The sequence below is a fragment of the Ctenopharyngodon idella genome, chromosome 16 (genome assembly GCF_019924925.1).
Source record: "Ctenopharyngodon idella isolate HZGC_01 chromosome 16, HZGC01, whole genome shotgun sequence".
Lineage (NCBI taxonomy): Eukaryota > Metazoa > Chordata > Actinopteri > Cypriniformes > Xenocyprididae > Ctenopharyngodon > Ctenopharyngodon idella.
In genome coordinates this window covers 7,771,472-7,798,901 of record NC_067235.1, presented here as the reverse complement: position 1 = coordinate 7,798,901, position 27,430 = coordinate 7,771,472, and the positions used below count along the sequence as shown (strand labels likewise).

General features: G+C 38.9%; 2 protein-coding genes and 2 long non-coding RNA genes across 4 annotated transcripts in view; 3 read left to right on the top strand and 1 right to left on the bottom strand.

Annotated features, from left to right (window-relative positions):
• LOC127497975 (uncharacterized) overlaps positions 1-27,429 on the top strand; it is a 393,949-nt gene extending 366,520 nt beyond the window's left edge. The window contains exon 3 of the long non-coding RNA XR_007925718.1: positions 26,285-27,429. This is a non-coding gene — a long non-coding RNA (uncharacterized LOC127497975). The remainder of the gene's footprint in view (positions 1-26,284) is intronic.
• Positions 1-27,430, bottom strand: part of LOC127497970 (uncharacterized) — a 351,488-nt gene that overhangs the window by 319,927 nt on the left and 4,131 nt on the right. The gene's annotated exons all lie outside the window — the stretch shown is intronic.
• On the top strand, positions 10,133-15,610 carry LOC127497981 (uncharacterized). The gene is made up of 3 exons (XR_007925735.1): positions 10,133-13,922; positions 14,238-14,367; positions 14,797-15,610. It is a non-coding gene; the product is annotated as an uncharacterized LOC127497981 (long non-coding RNA).
• Positions 21,061-27,430, top strand: part of LOC127497967 (uncharacterized) — a 50,108-nt gene continuing 43,738 nt past the window's right edge. The window contains exon 1 of the mRNA XM_051866823.1: positions 21,061-25,782. Within this exon, the coding sequence (XP_051722783.1) occupies positions 22,472-23,602 (1,131 nt within the window). The 5' untranslated portion in view covers positions 21,061-22,471 and the 3' untranslated portion in view covers positions 23,603-25,782. The remainder of the gene's footprint in view (positions 25,783-27,430) is intronic.

Genomic DNA, 27,430 nt, shown 5'->3' with positions numbered 1-27,430 from the left:
CAATGGTGTCAGTGCAGGCAGATCAAAACACTGTTGAATATCAAATGTCAAGTGTCCCCAACTAAGCAAGCCAAAGGCGACAGCGGCAAGGAACCCAAACTCCAACAGGTGACATAAGGTGGCAAACAGGTGTTAAAATGGAGAAAAAAACCTTGGGAGAAACCAGGCCCAGTCGGGGGGCCAGTTCTCCTCTGGCCAACAGCGAACAGTGCTTTATGATAGCTGCCTGAATCATAATAAGTCAGATGGGATCGCAACAGTCAAAGTATTTATTCCAGTTCCATCCAGTTGAGGATCGTATTCATTGCGCCGGTATGGACAGTTTGTTGAGGAACTGTGCCACTGGCTGTCATGTCGATGAGGCCTTCACAGTGGATGATCTAGTTGACTCAATCTCTGCTGACACTTCAGGGCTGCGTTGTGGTTGTGTCAAAACGCAGGTCCTCGATCTCACCTGGATATGGCCCGGATCTGGCTGACTACAGTAAACCTCCGGATAAACAGAGAGACTAATATTAGTGTAGATGCCATTCTTCTTCTGATGTAACGAGTACATCTGGTGTTATAGGAAGTGTTCCCGGTTCCAGCTGACCTAATTAATGCAGCCTAACAATCCTTTAATAGATTTGAAAACGTAAATTGCATCATATCGCATTGTATTGAATCGAATCGGATCGCGTTGCATCGTAGCTGCTTCATATGTATCTTTAATGTATCGTACCGTTGGCTATGCATCGAGATGCGTATCGCATCGGCCTCAGTTAGGGAGATGCACATCCCTACTGCGTACAAGAAACTGCTAGGGTTTATAGCAGCAGCATCAGTGGTGATTCCTTTGGGCCTGTTAAGGGCACGTAACATACAGCGTCGGTTCAATTATTTTCAATTGTATTTTCATGATTTGTTATCACAACTTTTCTCAAATCTTTTGTCAAATCAGCTTAGGTTCACAAACGTTATTCAGATAACAGAGTATTTTTTTTGTTTCTGTTGAATAAACTAATCTCTCACATTTTTAGTTTAAATTAACTCAATTTTAAGGCAACCAGGTTAGGCTATTTTAAGTTAAACCACCAAATCATTTTTACTGTGTGATATTTACAGTCACACTGTAAAATAATTTTTACAAACATATTATTGTGCCACATTCACAATAATATGTTTTAATTAAAAAATAAAATTTCAAATGAAAATAACATTTTCTAAGTTGTCTTCATGTTCCATTTTCACTGGAGGAAAACAATAGTGTGATAAGGGGTGAACACAGTGAAAACTTTACAGTGGATGGGAAACTGCCTTGTATCGCTTCTGCATCACATTATGTAAAAGGCATTTATGACAAAGAACTGCAGATGCAGATATCATGACAATCTATCGATAAACACCTTGTCCTCTACTTCTGATGCTGGCGCTGCACTGCACCTCTGGCCTAGATGCTCTATATCAAGAATGGCAGACAGGATTGTTTTTAACCTGTTCTTCACTTTCACTTGTTCTTTGCTTTCTGTAGTTTCAACTGGATCAAGGAAAGGCAGCCAGCACAATTGAGGTTTATGCCTCAGCTATTTCAGCATTTCATGAAGGGGCTGATGGCCTGCCATTAGGACAACATCCTTTAGTTTGTAAGTTTTTGAAGGGTGTTCTTCACTTTTGTCCAGGCCGCATTTTGCAAACACCAAGTTGGGACTTGCCCCTCTTATTGGACTCTCTCAATAAGTCCCCATATGAGTTTATTGTGAAGAATGGTCTGTGAGGGACTGCCACTTTTACTTTTGTTTTGTGTTTATTTTATATTTATTAATATTTGTGAAATGTTCACTGGTTCCCACCTCCTTCTTCCCTGAATTACTAACCTCGCTACACTTGCCTTTTTGCCTAAAGTACTTTATCCCCAGTTTACAAATCTAGTACTGGAGGTGGTTTAATTTCAACCCTCTTCTTCCTCATAGGTCAAACAGAAGCAGTTACTCACCCTATGTCCAGTTAAGCCATTGCGTACCTATGTGAATTGTACTCAGTTTTTTAGAAAATTTAATTTTCAGCATTTTGTCTGCTACGGGAAGGCCAGGCAGGGGTTATCGCTGTCTAAACAGCGTTTGTCACATTGGTTTGTCAATGTCATCTCCTATGCCTATGCAGAAAGAAGGTTTCCGGATCCTACAGGAATATGAGCCCATTCAACCAGTGTTGCCACTTCATGGTCTGCACCATGTACATTTACAAGATTGATGTGACCTGTGCAACACCTATGAGCACTGCAGTTCTGATGTCTGTTGCCCAGCGAGATAGCTAGAGATAATCCAAATTGTTGTGTTCCCTACTACCCTTTCGGTATGAGTCATTCTATTTAGATTGTAGTGATGGTCAGAGTTAGGTCGAGTTTTGTCTGCTCACCAAGGCTGCATTTATTTAATTAAAAATACAGTAAAAACAGTAATATTGTGAAATATGACAATGTAAAGTTTTCTATTTGAAAATATTTTAAAATGTAATTTATTCTTATGTTGGCAAAGCTGAATTTTCAGCATCATTACTCCAGTCTTAAGTGTCACATGATCCTTCAGAAATCATTCTAATATGCTGATTTGCTGCTCAAGAAACACACACACATATATATATATATATATATTTTCCAAACTAAGCTTTAGTGCAAGCGCACAGCATCAGTCATCATAACGAATAGGATAGGAATAGGAAAGTGCTCAGATTAAATTCATCAGTGTCTGTTAAATGTGTGTGTGTGGCTACTCACCTGTTTTGTGTCCATCCTGCTGCAATCACGTTTCATATCCACCATTGCAATTACCACTGTGTTCCTATCTTCATTTATACTTGTTAACTTGCTATCTTCATTTATACTTGTTAACATTTATAAGCTTGTTAACTTGTTAACAGTCTCTCGCGCGCTCCTTTTTCAACGCGTTCTTCAAACAGCTGTGGTAAGTCGGATCAGTCTACAAACACGGTGAGTCATGTCATCCTCTCCCAGCATTGCTACCTGTTCCATTTGCCACATGTTTACCATAGCTCTCTCTGTCAGCGACGAGGGATTTACATGTCATAAATGTAGGGAAATAGTCAGGCTGACAGAGAGAATCTCAGAATTAGAGACACGCATCCAAACTTTAATCGAGGATAGTAAGAATGCAAGGGCTTCAGATACTGTTTTGGATGCGACTAGCTTAGTGAACTCTGTACATTGTTCGGTTCCGGCTGTAGAGCCCGCGCAGCAGGGCACTTGGGTAACGGTGAGGCGGACTAGCCGCGGAAAACACCACTCTTCCGTTCCAATAAGAACATCAAACAGGTTCTCCCCACTCAGTGATACACCCACTGAGAATCCTGTTGAAAGTGCCCTAGTTATTGGCGATTCTATTACACGGAACGTGAAAATAGAGACACCAGCCACCATAGTCACATGTTTGCCGGGAGCCAGAGCACCTGACATCAAAGCAAATTTAAAAGTGCTGGCTAATGCTAATCGTAAATACTCTAAGATTATTATTCACGTCGGCACTAATGATGTTCGACTTCGCCAGTCGGAGATCACTAAAATTAACATTAAAGAGGTGTGTGAACTCGCAAGTACAATGTCAGGAGAAGTAATTTGCTCTGGCCCCCTTCCTGTTCGTCGGAGTGATGAGATAGTTAGCAGATTATCATCACTAAATGGCTGGCTGTCTAAGTGGTGTCCGCAAAATAATATAGGTTTCATAGACAATTGGAAAAGTTTTTGGGGCAGACCTGACCTGTTGAAAAGAGATGGTATTCATCCCTCCCGGGATGGTGCTGCTCTTCTCTCTAGTAATATGGCACATAGTCTTAGAACTGAAACATGACAAACTGGGGCCCAGGTCAGAAAGCAGACAGACTGGCTAAACCGACCGTCTGCTAGCTGCCTCACGTTACAGAAGTCAGAAAATTCAGATAACTCCCAACACATAGAAACTCTTACACCTAGATATTTTCAAATAGAGACTGTGTCTGTACCCCGAATTAGTAAAAACAAAAAACTTCCAAACCCATTTAATGGTAAAAATTTAATTGATGTTCAACAAATAAAAAATAGAGATAATAATGCTAAACAAATGATAAAACTCGGGTTGTTAAATATTAGATCCCTTTCTTCAAAATCACTTATTGTTAATGATATTATCAAAGATAATAATCTAGATGTGCTGTGTTTGACAGAAACTTGGCTAAAACCGGACGATTACATTACTTTAAATGAGTCTAGTCCTCAAGGTTATGATTATCGACACAATGCCCGTCAGAAAGGCAAAGGGGGAGGTGTTGCTGTAATCTATAGTAATATTTACAGTATTAGTCAAAAGTCTTTCAAATATAATTCCTTCGAAGTGATGGTACTCTACGTAACATTATGTAGGTTGACATTTGTGCTGGCTACTGTATACAGGCCACCAGGACACCATACAGACTTTATCAAAGAATTTGCTGATTTTCTGTCAGAGTTAGTATTGGCTGCAGATAAAGTCGTTGTTGTTGGTGATTTTAATATCCATGTAGATAATAAAAAAGACGCATTAGGATTGGCATTTGCAGATATTCTAAACTCTATTGGTGTTAGACAACATGTGTCAGGACCCACTCATTGTCGTAATCATACTTTAGATCTAATATTGTCACATGGAATCGATATTGATGCTGTTGAAATTCTGCAGCAGAGTGACGACATCTCAGATCATTATCTAGTCTCGTGTATACTACATTTAGTCAGGGCGGCTAAACTGCCTCCATGCCATAAATATGGTAGAACCATCACTTCTACCACTAAAGATCACTTTATAAATAATCTTCCTGATCAGTTTCATCGCCTTAGCATACCAGAAAGCTTAGAAGACCTCGATGTTGTAACAGAAACTATTGCCTCTGTCTTTTCCAGCACATTAGACTCAGTTGCTCCTTTGCGCTTAAAAAAGATTAAGGAAATTAATCCAATGCCATGGTACAATGAGCACACTCAGGCCCTAAAGTTAGCAGCCAGAAAATTGGAGCGCAGCTGGAAGAAAACAAAACTAGAAGTATTTCGCATTTCGTGGAGAGAGAGAATGATTGAGTACAAAAAGGCCTTAAAATCTGCTCGATCTGCTTATTTTTCACAACTTTTAGAAGAAAATAAACACAACCCTAGGTATTTATTTGATACAGTGGCTAAATTAACAAGAAATAAAGCTTCAACTTCTGATGTTTCCAAATAGCACAGCAGTAATGACTTTATGAACTTCTTTACTTGCAAGATTGATAATATTAGAGAAAAAATTATAACCATGCAACCGTCTATTACAGTATCGCGTCAGGTAGTGCATTGTAGTGTCCCTGAGGAAAAATTCAATTCATTTACTGCTTTAGGAGAGGAAAAATTGTCTAACTTGTTAAATCATCAAAATCAACAACATGTATGTTAGACCCTATACCAACTAAGCTATTGAAAGAGATGCTTCCAGAGGTTATAGATCCTCTTCTTAATATCGTCAATTCATCTTTATCACTAGGACGCGTACCAAAAACTTTTAAGCTGGCTATTATTAAACCTCTTATTAAAAAACTACAACTTGATCCTAGAGAATTAGTCAATTACAGGCCGATCTCAAATCTCACTTTTCTGTCAAAAATACTAGAAAAGGTAGTATCATCACAACTATGTTCCTTTTTAGAAAGAAATAGTATCTGTGAGGATTTCCAGTCAGGATTTAGACCGTACCATAGTACTGAGACTGCTCTCATTAGAGTTACTAATGATTTGCTCTTATCATCAGATAGTGGTTGTATCTCTCTATTAGTGTTACTGGATCTTAGTGCTGCATTTGACACTATTGATCACAATATTCTTTTAAATAGACTCGAAAATTATGTTGGCATTAGTGGAATTGCATTGTCATGGTTTAAATCATACTTATCTGACCGTTATCAGTTTGTAGTAGTAAATGAAGAGATGTCATATCGATCACAAGTTCAATATGGAGTACTGCAAGGCTCAGTACTAGGACCGTTGCTGTTCACTCTGTACATGCTACCCTTGGGAGATATCATTAGGAAGCATGGCGTTAGTTTTCACTGTTACGCTGATGATACTCAGCTCTATATTTCTTCAAACCCTGACGAAACTTACCAATTCACAAAATTAACAGAATGCATAGCTGATATAAAAAATTGGATGACCAGTAATTTCCTACTACTAAATTCAGAAAAAACAGAGTTTCTAATTTTTGGACCAAAAACTTCTTCACGTAATAACCTAGAATACTGTCTAACACTTGATGGCTGCTCTGTTAAGTCTTCGTCGTCACTTAGGAACCTGGGTGTGCTCTTTGATACCAATCTTTCATTTGAAGGCCATGTTACTACCATCTGTAAAACCGCATTCTTCCATCTTAAAAATATATCTAAACTACGACATATGCTCTCAATGAAAAATGCAGAACAGTTAGTTCATGCGTTCATGACCTCAAGGCTAGATTACTGTAACGCTCTACTGGGTGGTTGTTCTGCTCGCCTGATAAATAAACTACAGCTCGTACAAAATGCAGCAGCTAGAGTTCTTACTAGAACTAGGAAGTATGACCATATTAGCCCAGTTCTGTCAACACTGCATTGGCTTCCTGTTAAACATCGTATAGATTTTAAAATCTTGCTAATTACTTACAAAGCACTAAATGGTTTAGCTCCCCAGTACCTGAGCGAGCTCCTAATTCATTATAGTCCTTCACGTCTATTGCGATCTCAGAATTCAGGCCAGCTGATAATACCTAGAATATCAAAATCAACCGCAGGCGGTAGATCCTTCTCCTATTTGGCACCTAAACTCTGGAACAATCTTCCTAGCATTGTTTGGGAAGCAGACACACTCTGTCAGTTTAAATCTAGACTAAAAACGCATCTCTTTAACCTGGCATACACATAACACATTACCAATTTATATTTTCAAATCTGTTAAAGGATTATTAGGCTGCATAAATTAGGTCAGCCGGAACCGGGAACACTTCCTATAACGCCTGATGTACTCGTTACATCAGAAGAAGAATGGCCTCTACGCTAATATTAGTCTTTCTGGTTATCCCGAGGTTCACCGTAGTCAACCGGATCCGGGCCGTATCCAGGTGAGACCAAGGACCTGCACCTTGACACGACCACAACGCAGCCCTGAAGTATCAGCAGAGATTGAGTCAACTAGATCATCCACTGTGAGGGCCTCATCGACACGACAGCCACGACACAGTTCCTCAACAACCATCCATACCGCCGTGATGAATACGATCCTCAATTGGATGGAACTGGAATAAATACTTTGAATGTTGCGATCCTGTCGGACTTATGATAGCTACCTGAATCATAACAAAATAACAAAGCACTGTTGGCCAGAGGAGAACTGGCCCCCCGACTAAGCCTGGTTTCTCCCAAGGTTTTTTTTCTCCATTTAAACACCTATTTGCCACTTGCCTGCCACCTGATGTCACCAGATGGAGTTTGGGTTCCTTGCCACTGTCGCCTTTGGCTTGCTTAGTTGGGGACACTTGACATTTGACTTGACATTTGATATTTAACAGTGCTTTGATCTGCCTGCATTGACACTATTCTTTTAAGAGCTGCTGTGCAGCCAAATAATATACCAGTTATCAATGTAAAGCTGCTTTGACACAATCTACATTGTAAAAAGCGCTATATAAATAAAGGTGACTTGACTTGACTTACCATCTCCCTGGTCTGTGTCAGATGACAAACTTCCTCCAATTTATATAATTGTAATTCAGTCAACAATCTTCCATGACTAACTTCCTCCAATTTATATAATTGTAATTCAGTAAACAGTCTTCCATGATTGTTCTTTATTGACAAGGTGAGACTCCTTGGCTGGTGCCCCAAAATATTGGAAGGAATCATCTGACTCAATATTAATATTAATACAAAATATTAATATTAATATTTAAGACCATAAATAACTACATTTGTGGTGCCCTCGTGTGAGGCTAGTCCACAATCACTACATTTGTGGTGCCCTTGTGTGAGGCTAATCCAAAATCACTACATTTGTGGTGCGTCCCGTGTGAGCTAACTTAGATTGAAATGAGCTTTCTGTTTTATCAACACAAGTCAATGCATGGAAAGATAAACAATAGAAGTAACTATAGCAGGAAACTGAGTTTTTTGCTGAGTCAGTAACCAATTGCTTAGCAAGAGTGGTTCCTTCTAGGCCCGATTGATAGTTTACCTGCTCAACTCTGTGGTACTGTTTGTGAATAGGATTTGTTTCTGAAGTGATTAAGAGTTGTGATCCTGAACCATATTTACTGTGCCAAAGATCTTCTGATTTCCGTTTCAGAAAAGTTTATTTTAGCGTGTGTTGTAATTATTAATTTTAACTTCCTGCTACCAAAAGTATAGCAAAGGATTGGTTCACCTTGTAAGTCTATAACAGCATTTTAGAGTTTCTGTGTAAAACCAGTCAGGTAAGGCTAGTGCCCTCTGACAAAAGCGAAGTGCTAAAATTCTCACCCCCAGCCTGTGTGTGACATCCATTGTCTTTGTGGCTTAGAGCTGCTTACACTTTGGGTGGTGTATTTGTTTATTTGTTATATTATTATATATATATATATATATATATATATATATATATATATATATATATATATATACACATACATACACACACACACACACACACGTATATATATTAAATAAAGATGGCTGATGTGACAGTTGAAGAAGTGAGCCAGGCCTTAAAAGGTGCTCCACTTATCAAGCTGCTTTCCAGCCTAGCACTAAATTGGCCAGTCCAACCAAATCAGGACATTAAAATTTCCCACCCCCAAGATCAGAGTAAAGTTTTGGATTTGCAGTTTCAGGAACTCAAAAACGACTTTGCTGACTTGTGTAGGGATAATTTGAAGCTAAGATCTGAAATATGTAGATTGTCTTCAGAGACAAAAAGCCTGCAGTCTAGGAAGACACTACAGACACTGGAAGTCAGGGAGCAGAGCTTAGGGGTGTGAAAACTGACATGGCTAATCTGCAAACAGAGCTGGCCGATACCCAAAATGTATTGTCAGTACAGACAGAGAAGTTAAATTCTCTGAGTTCTAGTGAAGCTAGAACTAAAGCTGAGCTAAGGTCAAATTTCTGAGCTGCAAAAGCAACATGAAATTGAGCATAAAGACAGAATGAATGATTCGGATAGAGTAAGGCAGCCCCCTCACAGTCAACCTGAACCACAAATTGTGCACCCCCACTCATTTGGTTCAGCAGTAAGTGACCCCCTGTTGTCTAGCTTTGAACAGAGAAAGCGTTATCAGAGCAGTAATGATGTCACAGCCTCTAGTGGCCTAACTGTGAGTGGTGACCCTAGTCATCACCAAGGGGTAGTACTTGATTCTCCTAAAACTTATCGCTCCTTTCCCAAGCTTCATTGCTTGCTTCCATCTAGCAACAGACTATCTGTGCCTAGGGATCCCATTGGTTCAGCAGATAGCTTTGAACAGAGAAAGCGTTGTCAGGGCAGTGATGTCACAGTAGGGATGACCCTAGGGCAGAGGAGGATGTTATGTTTAAGAGTTTGTTTGTGAACAATCTTTATCCCACAGTGAGAAAACTGCTCACACTCCTTGTAGACACCGACCGCATGTCTGCAGGTAAATTGAGGCAGCTCACCATGCAAGCTTGGTACAGTGGTAATGTAGGCACAGACAGGAAAGGCAGAAAGCCATGTGCTTCTGTGCTTGAATCTAGGCATGACAGTAAGACTCCCCTTCACTTGGAAGACATATCAGAACTTCACCAGGACAGGTTTGCCTCCCAATCAAAATCCTTTGATCTCCAGCAGAGCACCCAGGTCCCAACAGCCTCAAATGCTAGGAGATGCAAAAATGGCCATAATGCCCCTGCTAGGGTGCGGAGCTCCGGACATGACATGCAGGAAAAAAAAAAAAAAAAATAGTAGGCTAAATCGTGCACACGATTTATTAATTTGTTCCCTCAATTTACAAAAACGTGCACACGATTTACTATTTCGTTCCCTCGATTTATAAATCATGCGCATGATTTTTAAATCGAGGGAACGAAATAGTAAATCGTGCGCACGTCTTAGTAAATCGAGGGAAGGAATTAATAAATCGTGTGCACAATTAAATTTTTTTTCCTTGCATGTCATGTGCGGGGCTGAAAACAAATCACCCTGAAAACAACCAGAAAAAGGGTAAGCAAAATAGAACTAGCATCTAGAGCAGGGGTGGCTAACCCTGGTCCTGGAGAGCCTCAGTGCTGCAGAGTTTAGCTCCAACCCTGATAAAAACTCTCCTGCCTATAGCTTTCTAGCAACCTTTCAAACCTTGATTAGCTTGTTCAGCTGTGTTTTATTAGGGTTGGAGCTGAACTCTGCAGGACTGTGGCTCTCCAGGACCAGGTTTAGCCACCCCTGATCTAGAGGGACTAAAAGAAATGATGATGAGGATTTAGCAGAAATCCAAGACATACTTCTTGAAGCCCTCAAAGACTGCAGGTCAGAGGAGCACATCTCCACTGACACAGACCTGGTTTCCTTAACATAACCAGGTCAGCCCCTACTCCTCCACCTAACATCTCAGTGGAGAACAACCAGGGAAAGGGGGGTTAGCTCATAACTGAACAGGGTCATCAGAGTTAGCAGACACTTATCCCCTGTACTTTGTCAGGCTTCACCTTTAGCCAAAGAAGGATTCATCAGTTGTCAAACTTCCGTTAACATTTTACCAACCAGTCTCAATTGTCCGGACATTTTTATTTTTTTTTTATTTTGCATGCCCATGACAATCCCTGTAGAGGTCAAGGCCCATGTAAGACCCCGGTTAGCTTGTATTTTAAGCCATTGCAGATCACAGTCAGTATTGTCAAATTTGTTTTGTCCGCCTTACAATCTTGCTTTTAGGACACCCTTCTAAAAAGAAGGATATTGATTGGACCTGCGGAACAGTCCTCTACAGACAGCTGCAGAGTTTAGGTAGAAAACTCTAATTTACAAACCCCACTGTTGATTAACATACAGCCTTTGAACTACACCATCCAAAAGTGTAGTAATGGATGTCATACAAAATGACTAGCCCCATTGTTTAGCCTGTATAGCAATGCAAATTTTACTTTAAGTCTAAGTGAGCTTTGCTCTTGATAATATGGCAGTCAGTAGACAATCTTGTCACTTTTGGTACCAAGTGAGCTGGTTTGGGACTCCTTTAGTTGGGAAAAGTAAGGAACCATGCAAATGATACAGGTGCACTTAGCTTACAGCTTGGACAGTGCAACACCAAATGATGTCAATCCAGACGCCTAAGAATTTGGTTTCCTGTTAAATCTGCTTTTGTTTCTGCTAAACATTTTTCAATGTTTACTCTTAACACTCTTTACAGAATCTAGCTTTTAGGCTATCTTTAGGACAATTTAATTTCCTTCCCCACATAGGTTCCATCTCCAGATCTAATTTCTAATCTGCTCACAAATTATTCTAATAGCCATTGAACATAGACCTACATAAAATATGTTCAACCATATTTTATTTCCATGCCAATGGTCAAAAGGTGGAGGTGAGGTGTGTGTTTTCTTCCTGCATATGGAAAGAGGAAATAAAACATAGTTCGTTAAGAGCATGACTTAAAACCGCACTTCCGTATTCTTCAAAAAGCTTACACTGAATGTCCTACACCTTCCCTATTCAACTTACAGGACGGCGCCAGTTCCGTTTTTTCCGTAAGTAGCATAGAGAAGGCGTAGGACATACAGCTTTTTTTTTTACAGCACAAAGCTTTTTGAAGAATACGGAAGTGCGGTTTTGGTGGAACCACTTGAAGGCGACCATTTGTTTATGTAAAGCGCATACATTTAAAAAAAAATGTAGAAAATGACCGATCGTTTCTCTAGATAAGACCCTTATTCCTCGTCTGGTATCGTTTAAAGCCCTTTGAAGCAATTTTTACCTTCAACCATTTGGAGACCATTGAAGTTCACTATATGGAGAAAAATCCTGGAATGTTTTCCTCAAAAACCTTCATTTCTTTTCGACTGAAGAAAGAAGGACATGGACATCTTAGATGACATGGGGGTGAGTAAATTATCATGAAATTTTAATTTAAAAGTGGACTAATCCTTTAATGGGCTTATTCAAGTTTCCTTTGACTATGTTCTGGCCCACCATCTAGTGGCAAAAATTTTTTTTGGCCCGATGCCAAACTTAATTGCCGACCCCTGCTCTAAACAGAGAAACAAGGAAACTCTGCAAGAAGTGAATTTGGGGAGTTTGAAAACTGCATTGGAGACAACAACGACAAGCTTAGCCCCCCCATCTTCAAAATATATTCTGCACCAACTTCAAAATCCTCTCATCATAGATCCTCCAGATCTGCGTGTTCCATATTGCCCGGATCTACACTGACTTCAGAATCTAAAGATCCTCCCGTCTGCGTGTTCCAGAGAATAAGGATCGTCTGCACAGACATCAGAACCGTCAATGCTTCTTCCAGGCTGCTTCTTCTGCGTGTTCCAGGAAAAGGACCTTCTCTGTGCTCCAGGAGTTCAATGTTCACAAGTACTTCGTGTTCAAAGCTGTGAAACGGATTCCAAATCCTTTCTTCCCACTGCAACGCTGCCCAGCTCAACAAGTGGAAGACGTCACCCTTGGATTCAGCACGACCAGGCAGACTTAAATATCACTTACCAAACCTCTTTCCAGAGACCTTGGCATTAGTGTATATTGTCGGTATATGATTATCTAATTTGCATTCGATTTTGCATAGCTGATGTCAGTTAATACACAAATAATCTCTCAGTTTATTTGTTGAATTCAGAATAAGGTTTACCTTATTTCTTCTAGAGAAACTACAATTTATTTTTCCATAAGATTAACTTGAAACTGCCATAGTAACATCCTACTCATTCACTTGCATTTATCAATCTTTTTGCACTTTATCCATTCAGTAGTAGTTAGTTACTCTTGTCTATCCTTTTGTTAATAAAATCCATTTATTACACTTGTGTCTTCTTTGTGTTGATAATACAGTAAGCGTTCTGCGTTAGTTCAGGCAGGCCTCGTAGTCAAGCTCCGCTATCAGCTGATTCGCAAATTCCAACCCCACCCTTATCAGCTGATCCGATTTCTATTAACTCAATGGGCTCCATGCACGGCGGCGCATGACGTACTTCTGGTGAAATCTTAGAATGCTTGAATACTTCCGCCGATCGTAGAGTGCTATGCTATTAAAGGAACGCTAGTCACCAAAACAGCTAGAGCTTATTTTGTTGATGCTTCATTTTATATAGATATATACATTTATGTTTATTTTATATATATTATTTTATATCATAATGACATCTAAACGTATAAAAGTATCTTTTCAAAGACGGGAGGACAGCACTTCTAGCTACCACTGCTGTGTGCCGCAGTGTACTGCATCTGCTAAATTTAACAGTTTTCACACATTTCCCAAAGATAAGGAAACACAGAAGAGGTGGATAGTTAACATACAACGCGACAGTTTTACAGTTACAAGCCAGACAAGAGTGTGTAGCCGACATTTCCAAAGTGCAGACCTGATCGAGCCTCAAACTCCAGCCGGACGCAGACGTCTGAAGAATGGCGCTGTCCCGGTGCTTTTTCAGTGGAATAACTTCACTCTTCCAGCCCCACGGACCGGAGTTTGGGAAAGGATAACGCGACCAAACAGAGACACATTGCACACTGATGATGCCCCCTCTATAGATGCGGAATCTTACGACCACGACTACTGCTCCACTGCTAAGCCTGCTGCCTTGGATTTGTCCCTGGAGCACACTGAAGATCTACGTGCGGAAATAAAGCTCCGAAAACAAATAGAGGAGATAACCCTCAACAGCAAGTTCTGTTTGGAGCGGTTTGTGGCCTCCGATGATGACATTCGGTTTTACACAAGGTAAGCAGACAATGTGTTAAGTGTTTATCAGATTAATATAAAATTACCAAGACTGTTAAGAATAGCTAGAAATTAAAGTCAACTAAGTCAATTAAAGTCATCAACCTTGAGATACACTTTCCTGCAGAGTTTAGCTTTAACCTGGATTAAACACACCTACCTGTAACGTCGTAGGAGTCATGAAGATCTTGATTAGCTTGTTCTGGTGTGTTTGGGGTTGGAGCAAAACTCTGCAGAAAAGTGGATCTCGAGGTCCAGAATTGAGGACCCCTGTTCTTTGGACATTTAACATATCAAAGGAAATATGTCCCACAGGTTTGCGACTCACGCCCACTTGATGGCCTTTTGGAGGCAGATAGAATCAGCAACAGGCAAGATTGTACGGGTGACAAGAGCTCAAACTGCAGCTGTATCAGATGAAGTTCCTCACACTGCCGATGCAACAGTAAATATATAATGAAGCATTTAATAATAAAGGTATAGTTCACCCAAAAATGAAAATTCTGTCAATGTTTGCTCACCCTCATGTTGCTTCAAACCTGTATGAGTTTCTTTGTTCTGATCAACACAAAAGTAGATATTTTAAGGAATGTTGGTAACCAGAGAGTTGACGGCACCCACTGACTTCCATAATGTTTTTTCCCCCTTCTATAAAATTCAATGGGTTCCGACAGCTGTTGGGTTATCAGCTTTTTCAAAATATCATCTTTTGTGTTCAGCAGAACAAAGAAACTCATACAGGTTTTGAACAACATGAGGGTGAGTAAATGACAGAATTTTCATTTTTTGCGTGAATAAGATATTTTGTTTTACAAAACTTGCTGTTTTAGTTATGTTTTAGTAATAGAAATAAATAATTTTCTCTTTTTCACAGTCACTTCAACCCATTGATTAATTTTTCCTGTTTATGACATACCTGTCACTGGGTCTGATGCAGAAGGATCTGGCACACAGATTCAGAATCCACCAGTCAACTGTAAGCCGCATCATCAACACATGGGCTAACTTCCTCTATGCTGTACTCGGAGCTGTGGGCATTTGGCTGGATGAGGAGACTGTCAAAGCTCACATGCCAGATGTTTTTCAGGATTACTCTGACACACATGTGATTTTGGACTGTACTGAACTGCGGTGCCAAACACCAAACTCTCTTCTCCTCCAGAGCGAGGTATTCTCGACCTACAAGTCACCCACAAGTGCCCCTCACGGTGCTCTTACTTTTGTGTCATCCCTCTATGAGGGCGCCATCAGTGATAAAGAAATTCTTAAGCAGTCGGGTATCGTGTCTCTCCTAAAATCAACAATGGCTATAATGGTCGATAAAGGTTTCCTAGTGGAAGACTTCATCCCCTGCAAAGTACACATACCTACGTTCTTGTCAAAGAGAGCACAACTGTCTGGGCCAGAGGTCAGGAAAACCCAGTCGATAGCAAGACTGAGAGTCCACGTTGAGAGATTCATTCGAAGGGTGAAAGAGCATAAGATATTCAACACCATGATCCCTCTTTCACTCACAGGCAGCATTAACCAACTTTATACAGTAGCCTGTCTCTTGGTTAACTACCAAATTGGGCTCTTAGTTAAAGGGTGGGCCAGGGATTGCTAATGCTGTAGAAGCAGAATCAGACAGGCAGAAATGTCGCTATGCTTAGTTGCACTTCCGTTCTTCATTGGCATGCATCAGTGGATGGTGGCATGTGCCACTGTCATGTAACACTGACACGGAGTCACAGAACATGTTGCCATATGTCATGATGCTTCCAGTAGCGACTGACAGATGACTTGAGCAGCTATACTGTCATAATTGTGACTTAAATCCTAAATAAATAGCCTAATTTAGTATAGCTGCTCAAGTCATCTGTCAGTCCTTCTGTGACTCAGTGTCAGTGTTACACGATGGTGGCACATGCCACCATCCACTGATACATGCCAATGAAGAACGGAAGTGCAACTAAACACAGCAGCATGTGCCATTGGCTTCTGTGCATCAGATGCCATTTCACTGTAAATACTGTACATAATTTGAAATGACATTGTCAACAACTATAGAACTTTGAAACAAATACTTTAAACAGATCTGACAAAATAAAACACCACATTTGTAAAATCATGTATAATTCATGTCTTCATTTCCTCAGCACTGTGCCTCCTCTTTTACTTGTGCATAGAGAGGTATTTTGGCAGGTATGTATAGAAGAACAACAAATCACACCCCTGTTTCAGGGAAATTTCCTTCAATTTATATATGCCGTGGTCAGCTTTGAGGTACCTGCAGTCAATGTAGCTTGGTGCATTTGGGCATTTTAGTTCAACCAAGCCAAATGATGGTCTCTCAAGCGGGTCATATACCAGCCCATCAGGTGACCACCCAGCCAAGGTGCATCTGGATGAATCACCAGTCCACATTTCCTCAAGTTTAGGTTTTTCAGAGTTGCATAGTCATTTAAGGCACCTGCCTCCATATCTAGTCCGCTCTTCATGTGTGCCGTTTGTCGTATCCCTCGGATGATCCTCTCAGCTAGGTTTTCTGCAGCATTTGGACCTCTAACGTGGCTAACTTCCCTGAAATTTGAAGCAGTCACCCTCTCCTTCCTCAGTGAATGCCATTCAGGTACTGCACTTTGGATTCTTGTTGCTTCTTCTATGAGGTGTGACTGTGACAAAGTCACAGACAGTGAATTGAGATGCAGCTGTTCCTGGTTTGTTGGCACATGTGTACAATCTCTTGGCTTTAACTGGTAGCCCTCTAGTGGCACTTTTGGAAATGGGGGTGCGTCCTTATGGGTGATAGCCTAAGCCCTGTCTGTGAAACCAGGCAATAAGCTACCAGTCCTACTCTCAGTTGGTGTGGCACCTCTGCCTTCTTCATTGAGTGGTAACAATGAGCTCTCACTGAGATCTCATTTGTGACCCTGTTTTTACCTGACACTTTAAGACAAAATTGCAAATACATTACATGAAAATCATTTCTACTAATGTTACTAGCCTGCTTCTGGGCAGATCGTGAAAATAACAACAATTCTCAAGTTTGGTCTGCGGTGTTGTACTGCACATCCGGACGATTCTTCGTACGTCATTTATGGTAAATTTGGGTAATTCAAGCAAACAGTGAGAAAACTTTTCTGACTCCACCATAATCCCGTTGACTTCCGCTTTAAATCTCCTTTACCAGAAACTGATGAGCAATCTTGCGTCAAATGCGGAAGGTTTGCGTGCATAGAGCCCATCGGCAACTCAAATAAGGCGCATTACTTAAACGCAGCTTCCGTCTCTCTGCTTGTTTGGCTGCTTCCACTGCACGCTGCTTGCAATCAAGATAAGTGAAACGGTCTTTTTATGCTATGTCACTATCATTTTCGTGTGGTCTGCTTTATCAGTTCATTATGGAGTAACAATACATGAGGTTTAATTCACGTGTCAGTGAACACTCTGTTTTATACTCGGAGTGATTTACTAAGCGTATAAGAAGCTAGCCAATATGAGATTTGCATTTATTCAGAGACGAGGTTTGTTGAACTCTATAAAAGGAAAGAGGCTTTCGCTTTGTATTCGCATATCAAACGAAGCTACAGCAATCATAGATTTTGTACAGCAGAATGTATAACAAATTCAGACTGCATGTTAGCGAATATCACCAGCAATAGATCGTTTAGAGGCTCTGCAGATTTTGCGGTTAAGTAGAAGCTGTGTTTGCTCATTTTTTTGCACCTTATGATTAAATACAAACAATGTATTCATCTATTTAGGCCTACGTACGAAGTACGCGAGCAGCTGCATTTCAGCAAATATATCTGGGCATATACTATTTCATAACTATGGGAAAACAGCGATTTATAATAATGACGTATTCATCAGCGTATTGGTAGACTTCACTGCTGTCACGTAAGAATATTATTTCAACTTGCCGAGGGTGCGGTAAAGTTGGTTTTATGTTGGACATTCGTTAGGCATTCGCCAAGCAAATTAAGGGACTGTCTCAAAAGTATACACTCACATTCCAAGATGCGAAACCATGTAAAACATATTAATAAAATGTAAAGATCGGAATTAAGTGGGAAACCTTATTTTAATGGAACACGTCAGTTTAAGCTGTGAATGGGTTATTTGCTATGAACTGGTACATTGTTATTACATTGTACTCCACCATTTTATTTTACCTAATAGAAACAGGTGTTGTCAAGGCAAGTGTAATATATTCACTAACACTTGCAACACATCATACATGCGTTGGATTTTGGAAATGTCATTTTGTCAATTTTTTTATGAATTTTTGAAATACACAAATCTATATAACGTCCTGGTCACGTGACCCGATGATGTCACACCAGTTGAGATATGTTCACACACACCTGTCGCACATCATACACACGTTGGATTTTGGAAATGTCATTTTGTCAATTTTTTATGAATTTTTGAATTACACAAATCTATATAACTTCCTGGTCATGTGACCCGATGATATCACACCAGTTGTGATATGTTCACACACACCTGTCACACATCATACATGCGTTGGATTTTGGAAATGTCATTTTGTCAATATTTATGAATTTTTGAAATACACAAATCTATATAACTTCCTGGTCATGTGACCCGATGTCACACCAGTTGTGATATGTTCACACACACCTGTCACACATCATACACGATTTGGATTTTGGAAATGTCATTTTGTCAATTTTTATGAATTTTTGAAATACATAAATCTATATAACGTCCTGGTCATGTGACCCAATGATGTCACACCAGTTGTGATATGTTCACACACACCTGTCGCACATCATACACAAGTTGGATTTTGGAAATGTCTTTTTGTCATACTTTATGAATTTTTGAATTACACAAATCTATATAACGTCCTGGTCATGTGACCTGATGATGTCACACCACCTATTATATATTTACTAACATGGCATCACCTATATATATATATATATATATAGTTGTAGTGTATATACAGTACACATATATTACGATTACGATATATTATATACGATATATTATATACGATATTGTATATATAGATTCTTGACCCAATGACTTCACACAACTTTAAATAGGCTTTGTTCGCACATTTTTTACTACACACACTTATCTTACACAGTTTGCATGCTTACAATGCATTGTATGACTGTATTTGATTTTTTACCCATATATTCAACATTTCAATTTTTGTTATGTGACCTGATGATGTTACAACCCCTGTAATATACAGTAGTCAACATTTGAAGTTGATCAAAACATTTCATCAAAGTTGTCCTAACTTTTTTGATCGACTTCAAATGTTGACTACTGTATTTATGCATATTTCTCACCAATGACCTTCATTTTATTTTTAGGCTTTGACAAGGCATTTGATACAGTGGAACATAGCTTGAGGTTTCACTGTCTTCTTTGTTAATTTATTTTCTAATATCATTAAGACACTTTATGCAAACAATAAAAGCTCACTGAGATTACATGGTATGTTTCCTAAATGTGATCTCTAAAGTGCTATCACACAGGAATTCCCAATTTCATCTGTTTTGTGTTTTCACCAGTTTTCTGTTGCTTTGCAAATACAATGTTAAACAATCTATAAGCACCTTCTCTGCTTCTAAAGATTTAATTTATATTAACAAGATATATTTTGTAATAACAACAAGTCATTATTCTTCCAGCACTGCTTGTTGCAAATTTTGGTTCTGCAATTACATTTCACTTTTATGGAAATGCTTTTCCAAATTCCAAAAAATATTTCTCTTTGTTTAAATTGGTAAAATATTGTTTGGATTATCTTACATTAATTTGTACATTTTACAATTTGGCATATTTTACCAGAAAATGTATGTTGTGTTTGCTGAGATATGGTATTTTTATGTCAAGAAGACATAAACATTCACATTTGCAAGTGATTTGATGCGGTCATCTTTGATGTATATACATTTAAATATTTGTAATACCCCAACCAGATTTTTTACCAGTAGCCTATGCTACAATGTTATTAGTAAATATTAAACATTTCTACAGCTGTCATTAAACTACTATACAATTTGGTACTTACATGGCGTGGTAGAACAGTACCATGTCATTTCATTCAGGCCAATTTTCAATAAATGCACTTCCATCACGTGATGTTTACCCTCTTTCCCTCACTATTGGCCACTATCCTTTGTTCAAGTCATCTGATTGGCTGTTATATGTTTTAAAAATGGACGACTGTTCACTTTTCCACCTTTAATACCTGTAATGGAGGCCATAATCAAGACTGCTCTTTAAAACACACATTCCCAGCATTTCCGCTTGACATGAGCACTTTTAAAAAAAGGGATTGGTACTGGTTATCTAACAAGATGCTGAACAGATGCAGACCCGATGTACACTTGCTGATGCTGACTGATAGCACAGACTAATATTTAGGACCAAAACTAGGTTTATGTGAGGTAACGTATAAACAAGCGGAATACACTCGTTTTTGCCCCTGCGCGCTTTATTAACATATTTAATCACACGAATACATTGGAGAGCCTAATGTGTTCAGATCGGGAGGGCAGAGGCACCAATCCCGTGCCGCGGCGGCAGCCTCGAAAACAGCCACAGCCGTGATGTAATTTTGTAGGCAATACAGGAAGATATTTTATTACTTATACAACCTTTTGTTATTGATCCATTGTTGCTCTTATCTGTTTTTTTTTGTGTGTGTGTGTGTGTGTGTGTGTGTGTGTGATTCTTGTGTGTGTCATCTGTGATGGTTTTTGCATCCAAAATACTAAATGTATGCCATGTTCTGTTAATATTCGTAAAGTATTAGAATGGCATTACTAAGTAGGTTGTTTACATGAAAAAGCAGTTTTAAGCAGGGCTATGTCATCCTATAATTTAACAACAATTATATTGTTGTATCCCATTTGTACATTTCAATATTCATGGCATACCAATACATTTCTGACAATTTCTAAACTAAAGACATTGGTCAAAAAGCTTTTTCAGTAAAATGTGAAAAAAGACCTTTCACAAGGTTTAATATATATATATACTTTTTATACATATTTTAAACATTTGTATTAAAAAGATAAACAAAAAACTTGAACAGGTTAAAATACATATAAACAAACCAAATAATAATATAAAAGACTGTAAGAGTTCATGAACAGGTTAAAATACATGTAAACAAAAACCAAATAATGCTAAGGACATTTCACAAGAACATGTTCCTGAAAAGGTAAATGTAAAATATTACTAATAATATAGTAATTATCAACTATAAATATACAATTTCCAAAATAAACTTACTTTGCCTCTGAAAAACTTTTTTTGCACAGGTCCCAACACCAAAATTATGTGATGGTCACAAACTAAAACACAAATCAAAAAAGACACCAAGTGAGTGTGGTGACACAAAGGACAAGACAGACATTGTTAAGACAGGCATTGGTGTTGCTGAAGAGGTAAAAGGGACCTTACAAAATGTAGAAAAATCATTTAATAATATCTAAGAATCTACTAACAATTTTTATAGGTAACTAAACTATGGGAATGTCAAGCCACTGAACAGATTGTAGCACATATACATTATACACACACACACACACACACACACACACACATATATATTATACATTTTTATATATATATAACACATTATTACTTTAACATAGTTCACCATTTTCTTATTAATTTGCTGACATCACAACAATAGACACCTGTAAAGTATACACAAACCAGCCACATGCCTTTAGCTAATTTTGTAATTTTGTGATTGGAATCTTCTACTGCTACTTAGAAATGTATAAAAGGACTACATAGAAGTCCAGTCACACCATTACAAACAAAGTTGACTAAAAATATCAATGATATCAGTGATGAACAATGGCAAGATCTAAAAGAGGTAAGGGTGCATTGAGAAAAGACTTGTGGGAAGCTGCTGGAGGAACAGAGGTAATAAAAAAAAAAAAAAAAAAAAAAAATGTCATAGCTGAAAATATTGTAAATAATGACACTACTCAGAAATCACCTATCTGGCACACACTATCCAACCAAATATTTGAAAAAGATACTCCAAAAAACAGGCAATGGCTTTTTATTATATGGACGTATAACAGGAGAAATATCAGAACTGTTACAACCAATGTGTTTAAAGAAACAGGAAAATGAAACCAAAAGTATGCGGACAGAGAATTTGGAAAAAGATGAAACAGAAATGGATAGAGAGGAGTCTGAGGAGATCAATGACTGGGGACAGACAGACCCTGAGTCTGACAACTTTGAGGTGATAGAGGTTCCTCCAACAATTGACAACCACTGTAACTCAATCCATGAACTAAAAAAGAATCCAGAAAAAAAGACAGAATCAAAAACGGGACCAAACTTATAAACGTGCCACAAACACCAACTAAATTTAAAGTGTTTCTTCATTCGAAGGTATGGAACAAAATTTGCCCTTTGAAATGTTCCAATAAACTAAGACAACCATGGACCCACTACTTGTACAATCAGTTCAATAAAAAAATACTTGTTGTCCACTCCGCTTTACATACCAGCATGTCCGAGCAATAGGGAGCCGGAAGCGTATGTGTGGGTACTTAAAAATATGTGCAAAATGTACATTTTCAACATGCCGTGCAAGGTATTCCTTCACCATGAAGACCAAACCAGCCAAACATCAAACAGTTATTCCTTTAACTGTGTGCCGGACTGGAAACATCTTACACCTAAAAAAAGAACAACAGTTCAGACATGCCAGTAATGTCAGAAGGGGAAAAATAGCAAAAACTGTCCTTCAAGGTGTAAGTACAGAATATTATAAAAGGCTGCAAAACACACCCATTCAGGAACTTCTTGCTGGTAACATCACTCACAGCCTAAACAGAAACATTTTGAAAGTCATTTCCCATGAAATCAAGAAAACCATGCAGCAACATGACAACATTCTTCTGGAGACTCAGCTCACACAATCCATAATCCGACAATGTGACACTGCCTCTTATTTGACTCCTGGGTATGTACAACATTTCCAGGTGGATCCTTTTGGGGCTCACCTGTACACAGAAACAGGAATAGGCATACTGGTGAATAATCTGAGAGACAGATCCCCTGTCACTCTTTACCTAGATGCCACAGGGAGTGTGATTTCCAAAATTACAGGTAAAGGAAGAGATGCACCTCCACTTCCAGTATGCGAGATGATATCAAGCGAGCATTCCGTTCCTCCTATAACTTTCTGGCTAATGCAGTTTCTCCTCAAAATGTCAAAATACACCAGTCAACAAATTCACCAGGTGGAGACCAATTACAGCTGGGCCCTTATGCAGGGAGTTATTTTGGCATTTAATAAAGAAAGTATGCCGGCTTACCTTAATAGGGTGTATGCCATCTGCCAAAAGCAAAAAACCTGGGCAGATATAAAATCGGCAACAGTTTTGCACCTGTGTGCAGCTCACGTCATTAAAGCTGTGTCTTCAGCTTTTGGAAGGAAGACAGACGATAAAGGGCTGCAAAATATGGCAACATACGTATTTGCCAGGATGCAAAACACTGTTAATCTGGATGATGCCCTTGCCATTTTCAGACCATTCTGCATTGTTTTCCTCGCAAGACATGTCAGTAAAAATGTCACAGAGAGTCTTGAATTCTTGGAGGGCCTCATTACAAAAGAAGATGCTATTCTTCAAGACCGAACAGAAGATGACTCGGAAAAGTGAGAGATGGATGAAAATTCATCAAAAACAATTGTTGGTGGTTCTCCATTTTCCAAACTTTTCAGGAAGATCTACGATGATGTCATGGTTGTCTTGGAAAATGAAGAACAACATCAGAGTGTTGAAAATCCTTATTATTGTCCAGATGTAATCAAGTTCCTTCTGGACAATTACCTGGGGATCTATCCACTTTGGAGCGGGGTTCTACTAGGAAATCTAAAAAGATATGCATGTGACATGACAGAGTCACTACTTCCTTCAGCAGAAAACTCCAAAACCAGAGACACAAACTGTCATGTTGAAAAATGGTTTGGCATTGTGAAAACATGCATTCTTCAAAAAAAAAACATGTGTCCGGCCAGCACACTTCATTCAGACAATGCACACATCTTTGAAGGGGCGTTACAGGGAACACATAATGAGGAACAATCTTCCTGAAGATATCCTCATTAGACCTCATAAGCCATCAGGTCATGTGGCTTTTGCAGAAGAGAGGTGGGGAAAACGGCCAACAAAATCACACTTTTACAGAGCTCCACCTCAAATGCCCACACCTGGGGTGCAAAGAACAGCACAAACCACTTTTAGTGTCCCTGATGTTCCTGGTGTTGCTGAAGAGGTAAATAGCAGAAGAAAAAAAAAAAAAAAGGTTTTTAACTGACTGTGCACCTACTAACAATATTTTGTGCAGGTGTCTACAAAGAAAAAACATGACATTCCCGAACCAAAACAGACCCCGACAACTGAAAGCAGTGGCATGATAAATGCAAAGGACATTTCACAAGAATATGTTCCTGAAAAGGTAAATTTCAAATATTACAATTAATAATAAATTACAATTAATATAAATATCCATTTTCCAAAATTATCTTTCTTTCTGTACTTACTTTGCCTCTGAAAAACTTTTTTGCACAGGTCCCAACACCAAAATTATGTGATGGTCACAAACTAAAACACAAATCAAAAAAGACACCAAGTGAGTGTGGTGACACAAAGGACAAGACAGACATTGTTAAGACAGGCATTGGTGTTGCTGAAGAGGTAAAAGGGACTTTACAAAATGTAGAAAAATCATTTAATAATATCTAAGAATCTACTAACAATTTTTTATAGGTAACTAAACTATGGGAATGTCAAGCCACTGAACAGATTGTAGCACGTATTAAGGCTGTCCATTACAGATTTGACATGACGTTGAGACATCAAGAATTTCTGACTTTGCGACCCCACGACAGACTATGTGGAGAAGTAAGTGCGCTTTATTATAATATTTGCATTAAATTACATTGACCTTATCTAATAATCAACAATAGTCAAGTCAAGTCACCTTTATTTATATAGCGCTTTTTACAATGTAGATTGTGTCAAAGCAGCTTTACATTGATAACTGGTACATTGTTTGGCTGCACAGCAGCTCTTAAAGAATAGTGTCAATGCAGGCAGATCAAAGCACTGTTGAATATCAAATGTCAAGTCAAGTGTCCCCAACTAAGCAAGCCAGAGGCGACAGCGGCAAGGAACCCAAACTCCATCAGGTGACATTAGGTGGCAGACAAGTGGCAAATTGGTGTTAAAATGGAGAAAAAAACCTTGGGAGAAACCAGGCTTAGTCGGGGTGCCAGTTCTCCTCTGGCCAACAGTGCTTTGTTACAATTCAGGTTGCTATCATAAGTCCAATAGGATCGCAACATTAAAAGTATTTATTTCAGTTCCATCCAATTGAGGATCGTATTCATCACGCCGGTATGGACGGTTGTTGAGGAACTGTGTCGTGGCTGTCGTGTCGATGAGGCCCTCACAGTGGATGATCTAGTTGACTCAATCTCTGCTGATACGTCAGGGCTGCGTTGTGGTCATGTCAAGGTGCAGGTCCTTGGTCTCACCTGGATACGGCCCGGATCCGGTTGACTACGGTGAACCTCGGGATAAACAGAAAGACTAATATTAGCGTAGATGCCATTCTTCTTCTGATGTAACGAGTACATCAGGTGTTATAGGAAGTGTTCCCGGTTCCGGCTGACCTAATTTATGCAGCCTAATAATCCTTTAACGGATTTGAAAATATAAATTGGTAATGTGTTATGTGTATGCCAGGTTAAAGAGATGCGTTTTTAGTCTAGATTTAAACTGACAGAGTGTGTCTGCTTCCCGAACAATGCTAGGAAGATTGTTCCAGAGTTTAGGTGCCAAATAGGAGAAGGATCTACCACCAGCAGTTGATTTTGATATTCTAGGTATTATCAGCTGGCCTGAATTCTGAGATCGCAATAGACGTGAAGGACTATAATGAATTAGGAGCTCGCTCAGGTACTGGGGAGCTAAACCATTTAGTGCTTTGTAAGTAATTAGCAAGATTTTAAAATCTATACGATGTTTAACAGGAAGCCAATGCAGTGTTGACAGAACTGGGCTAATATGGTCATACTTCCTGGTTCTAGTAAGAACTCTAGCTGCTGCATTTTGTACGAGCTGTAGTTTATTTATCAGGCGAGCAGAACAACCACCCAGTAGAGCATTACAGTAATCTAGCCTTGAGGTCATGAACGCATGAACTAACTGTTCTGCATTTTTCATTGAGAGCATATGTCGTAGTTTAGATATATTTTTAAGATGGAAGAATGCGGTTTTACAGATGCTAGTAACATGGCCTTCAAATGAAATATTGGTATCAAAGAGCACACCCAGGTTCCTAACTGACGACGAAGACTTAACAGAGCAGCCATCAAGTGTTAGACAATATTCTAGGTTATTACGTGAAGAAGTTTTTGGTCCAAAAATTAGAATCTCTGTTTTTTCTGAATTTAGTAGTAGGAAATTACTGGTCATCCAATTTTTTATATCAGCTATGCATTCCATTAATTTTGTGAATTGGTAAGTTTCGTCAGGGCGCGAAGAAATATAGAGCTGAGTATCATCAGCGTAACAGTGAAAACTAACGCCATGCTTCCTAATGATATCTCCCAAGGGTAGCATGTACAGAGTGAACAGCAACGGTCCTAGTACTGAGCCTTGTGGTACTCCATATTGAACTTGTGATCGGTATGACATGTCTTCGTTTACTACTACAAACTGATAACGGTCAGATAAGTATGATTTGAACCATGACAATGCAATTCCACTAATGCCAACATAATTTTCGAGTCTATTTAAAAGAATATTGTGATCAATAGTGTCAAATGCTGCACTAAGATCCAGTAACACTAATAGAGAGATACAACCACTGATGATAAGAGCAAATCATTAGTAACTCTAATGAGAGCAGTCTCAGTACTATGGTACAGTCTAAATCCTGACTAGAAATCCTCACAGATACCATTTCTTTCTAAAAAGGAACATAGCTGTGATGATACTGCCTTTTCTAGTATTTTTGACAGAAAAGTGAGATTTGAGATCGGCCTGTAATTGACTAATTCTCTAGGATCAAGTTGTGGTTTTTTAATAAGAGGTTTAATAATAGCCAGCTTAAAAGTTTTTGGTACGTATCCTAATGATAAAGATGAATTGACGATATTGAGAAGAGGGTCTATGACCTCTGGAAGCATTTCTTTCAATAGCTTAGTCGGTATAGGGTCTAACATACATGTTGTTGATTTTGATGATTTAACAAGTTTAGACAATTCTTCCTCTCCTAAAGCAGTAAATGAACTGAATTTTTCCTCAGGGACACTACAATGCACTATCTGACACGATACTGTAGTAGACGGTTGCATGGTTATTATTTTTTCTCTAATATTATCAATCTTGCAAGTAAAGAAGTTCATAAAGTCATTACTGCTGTGCTATTTGGAAACATCAGAAGTTGAAGCTTTATTTCTTGTTAATTTAGCCACT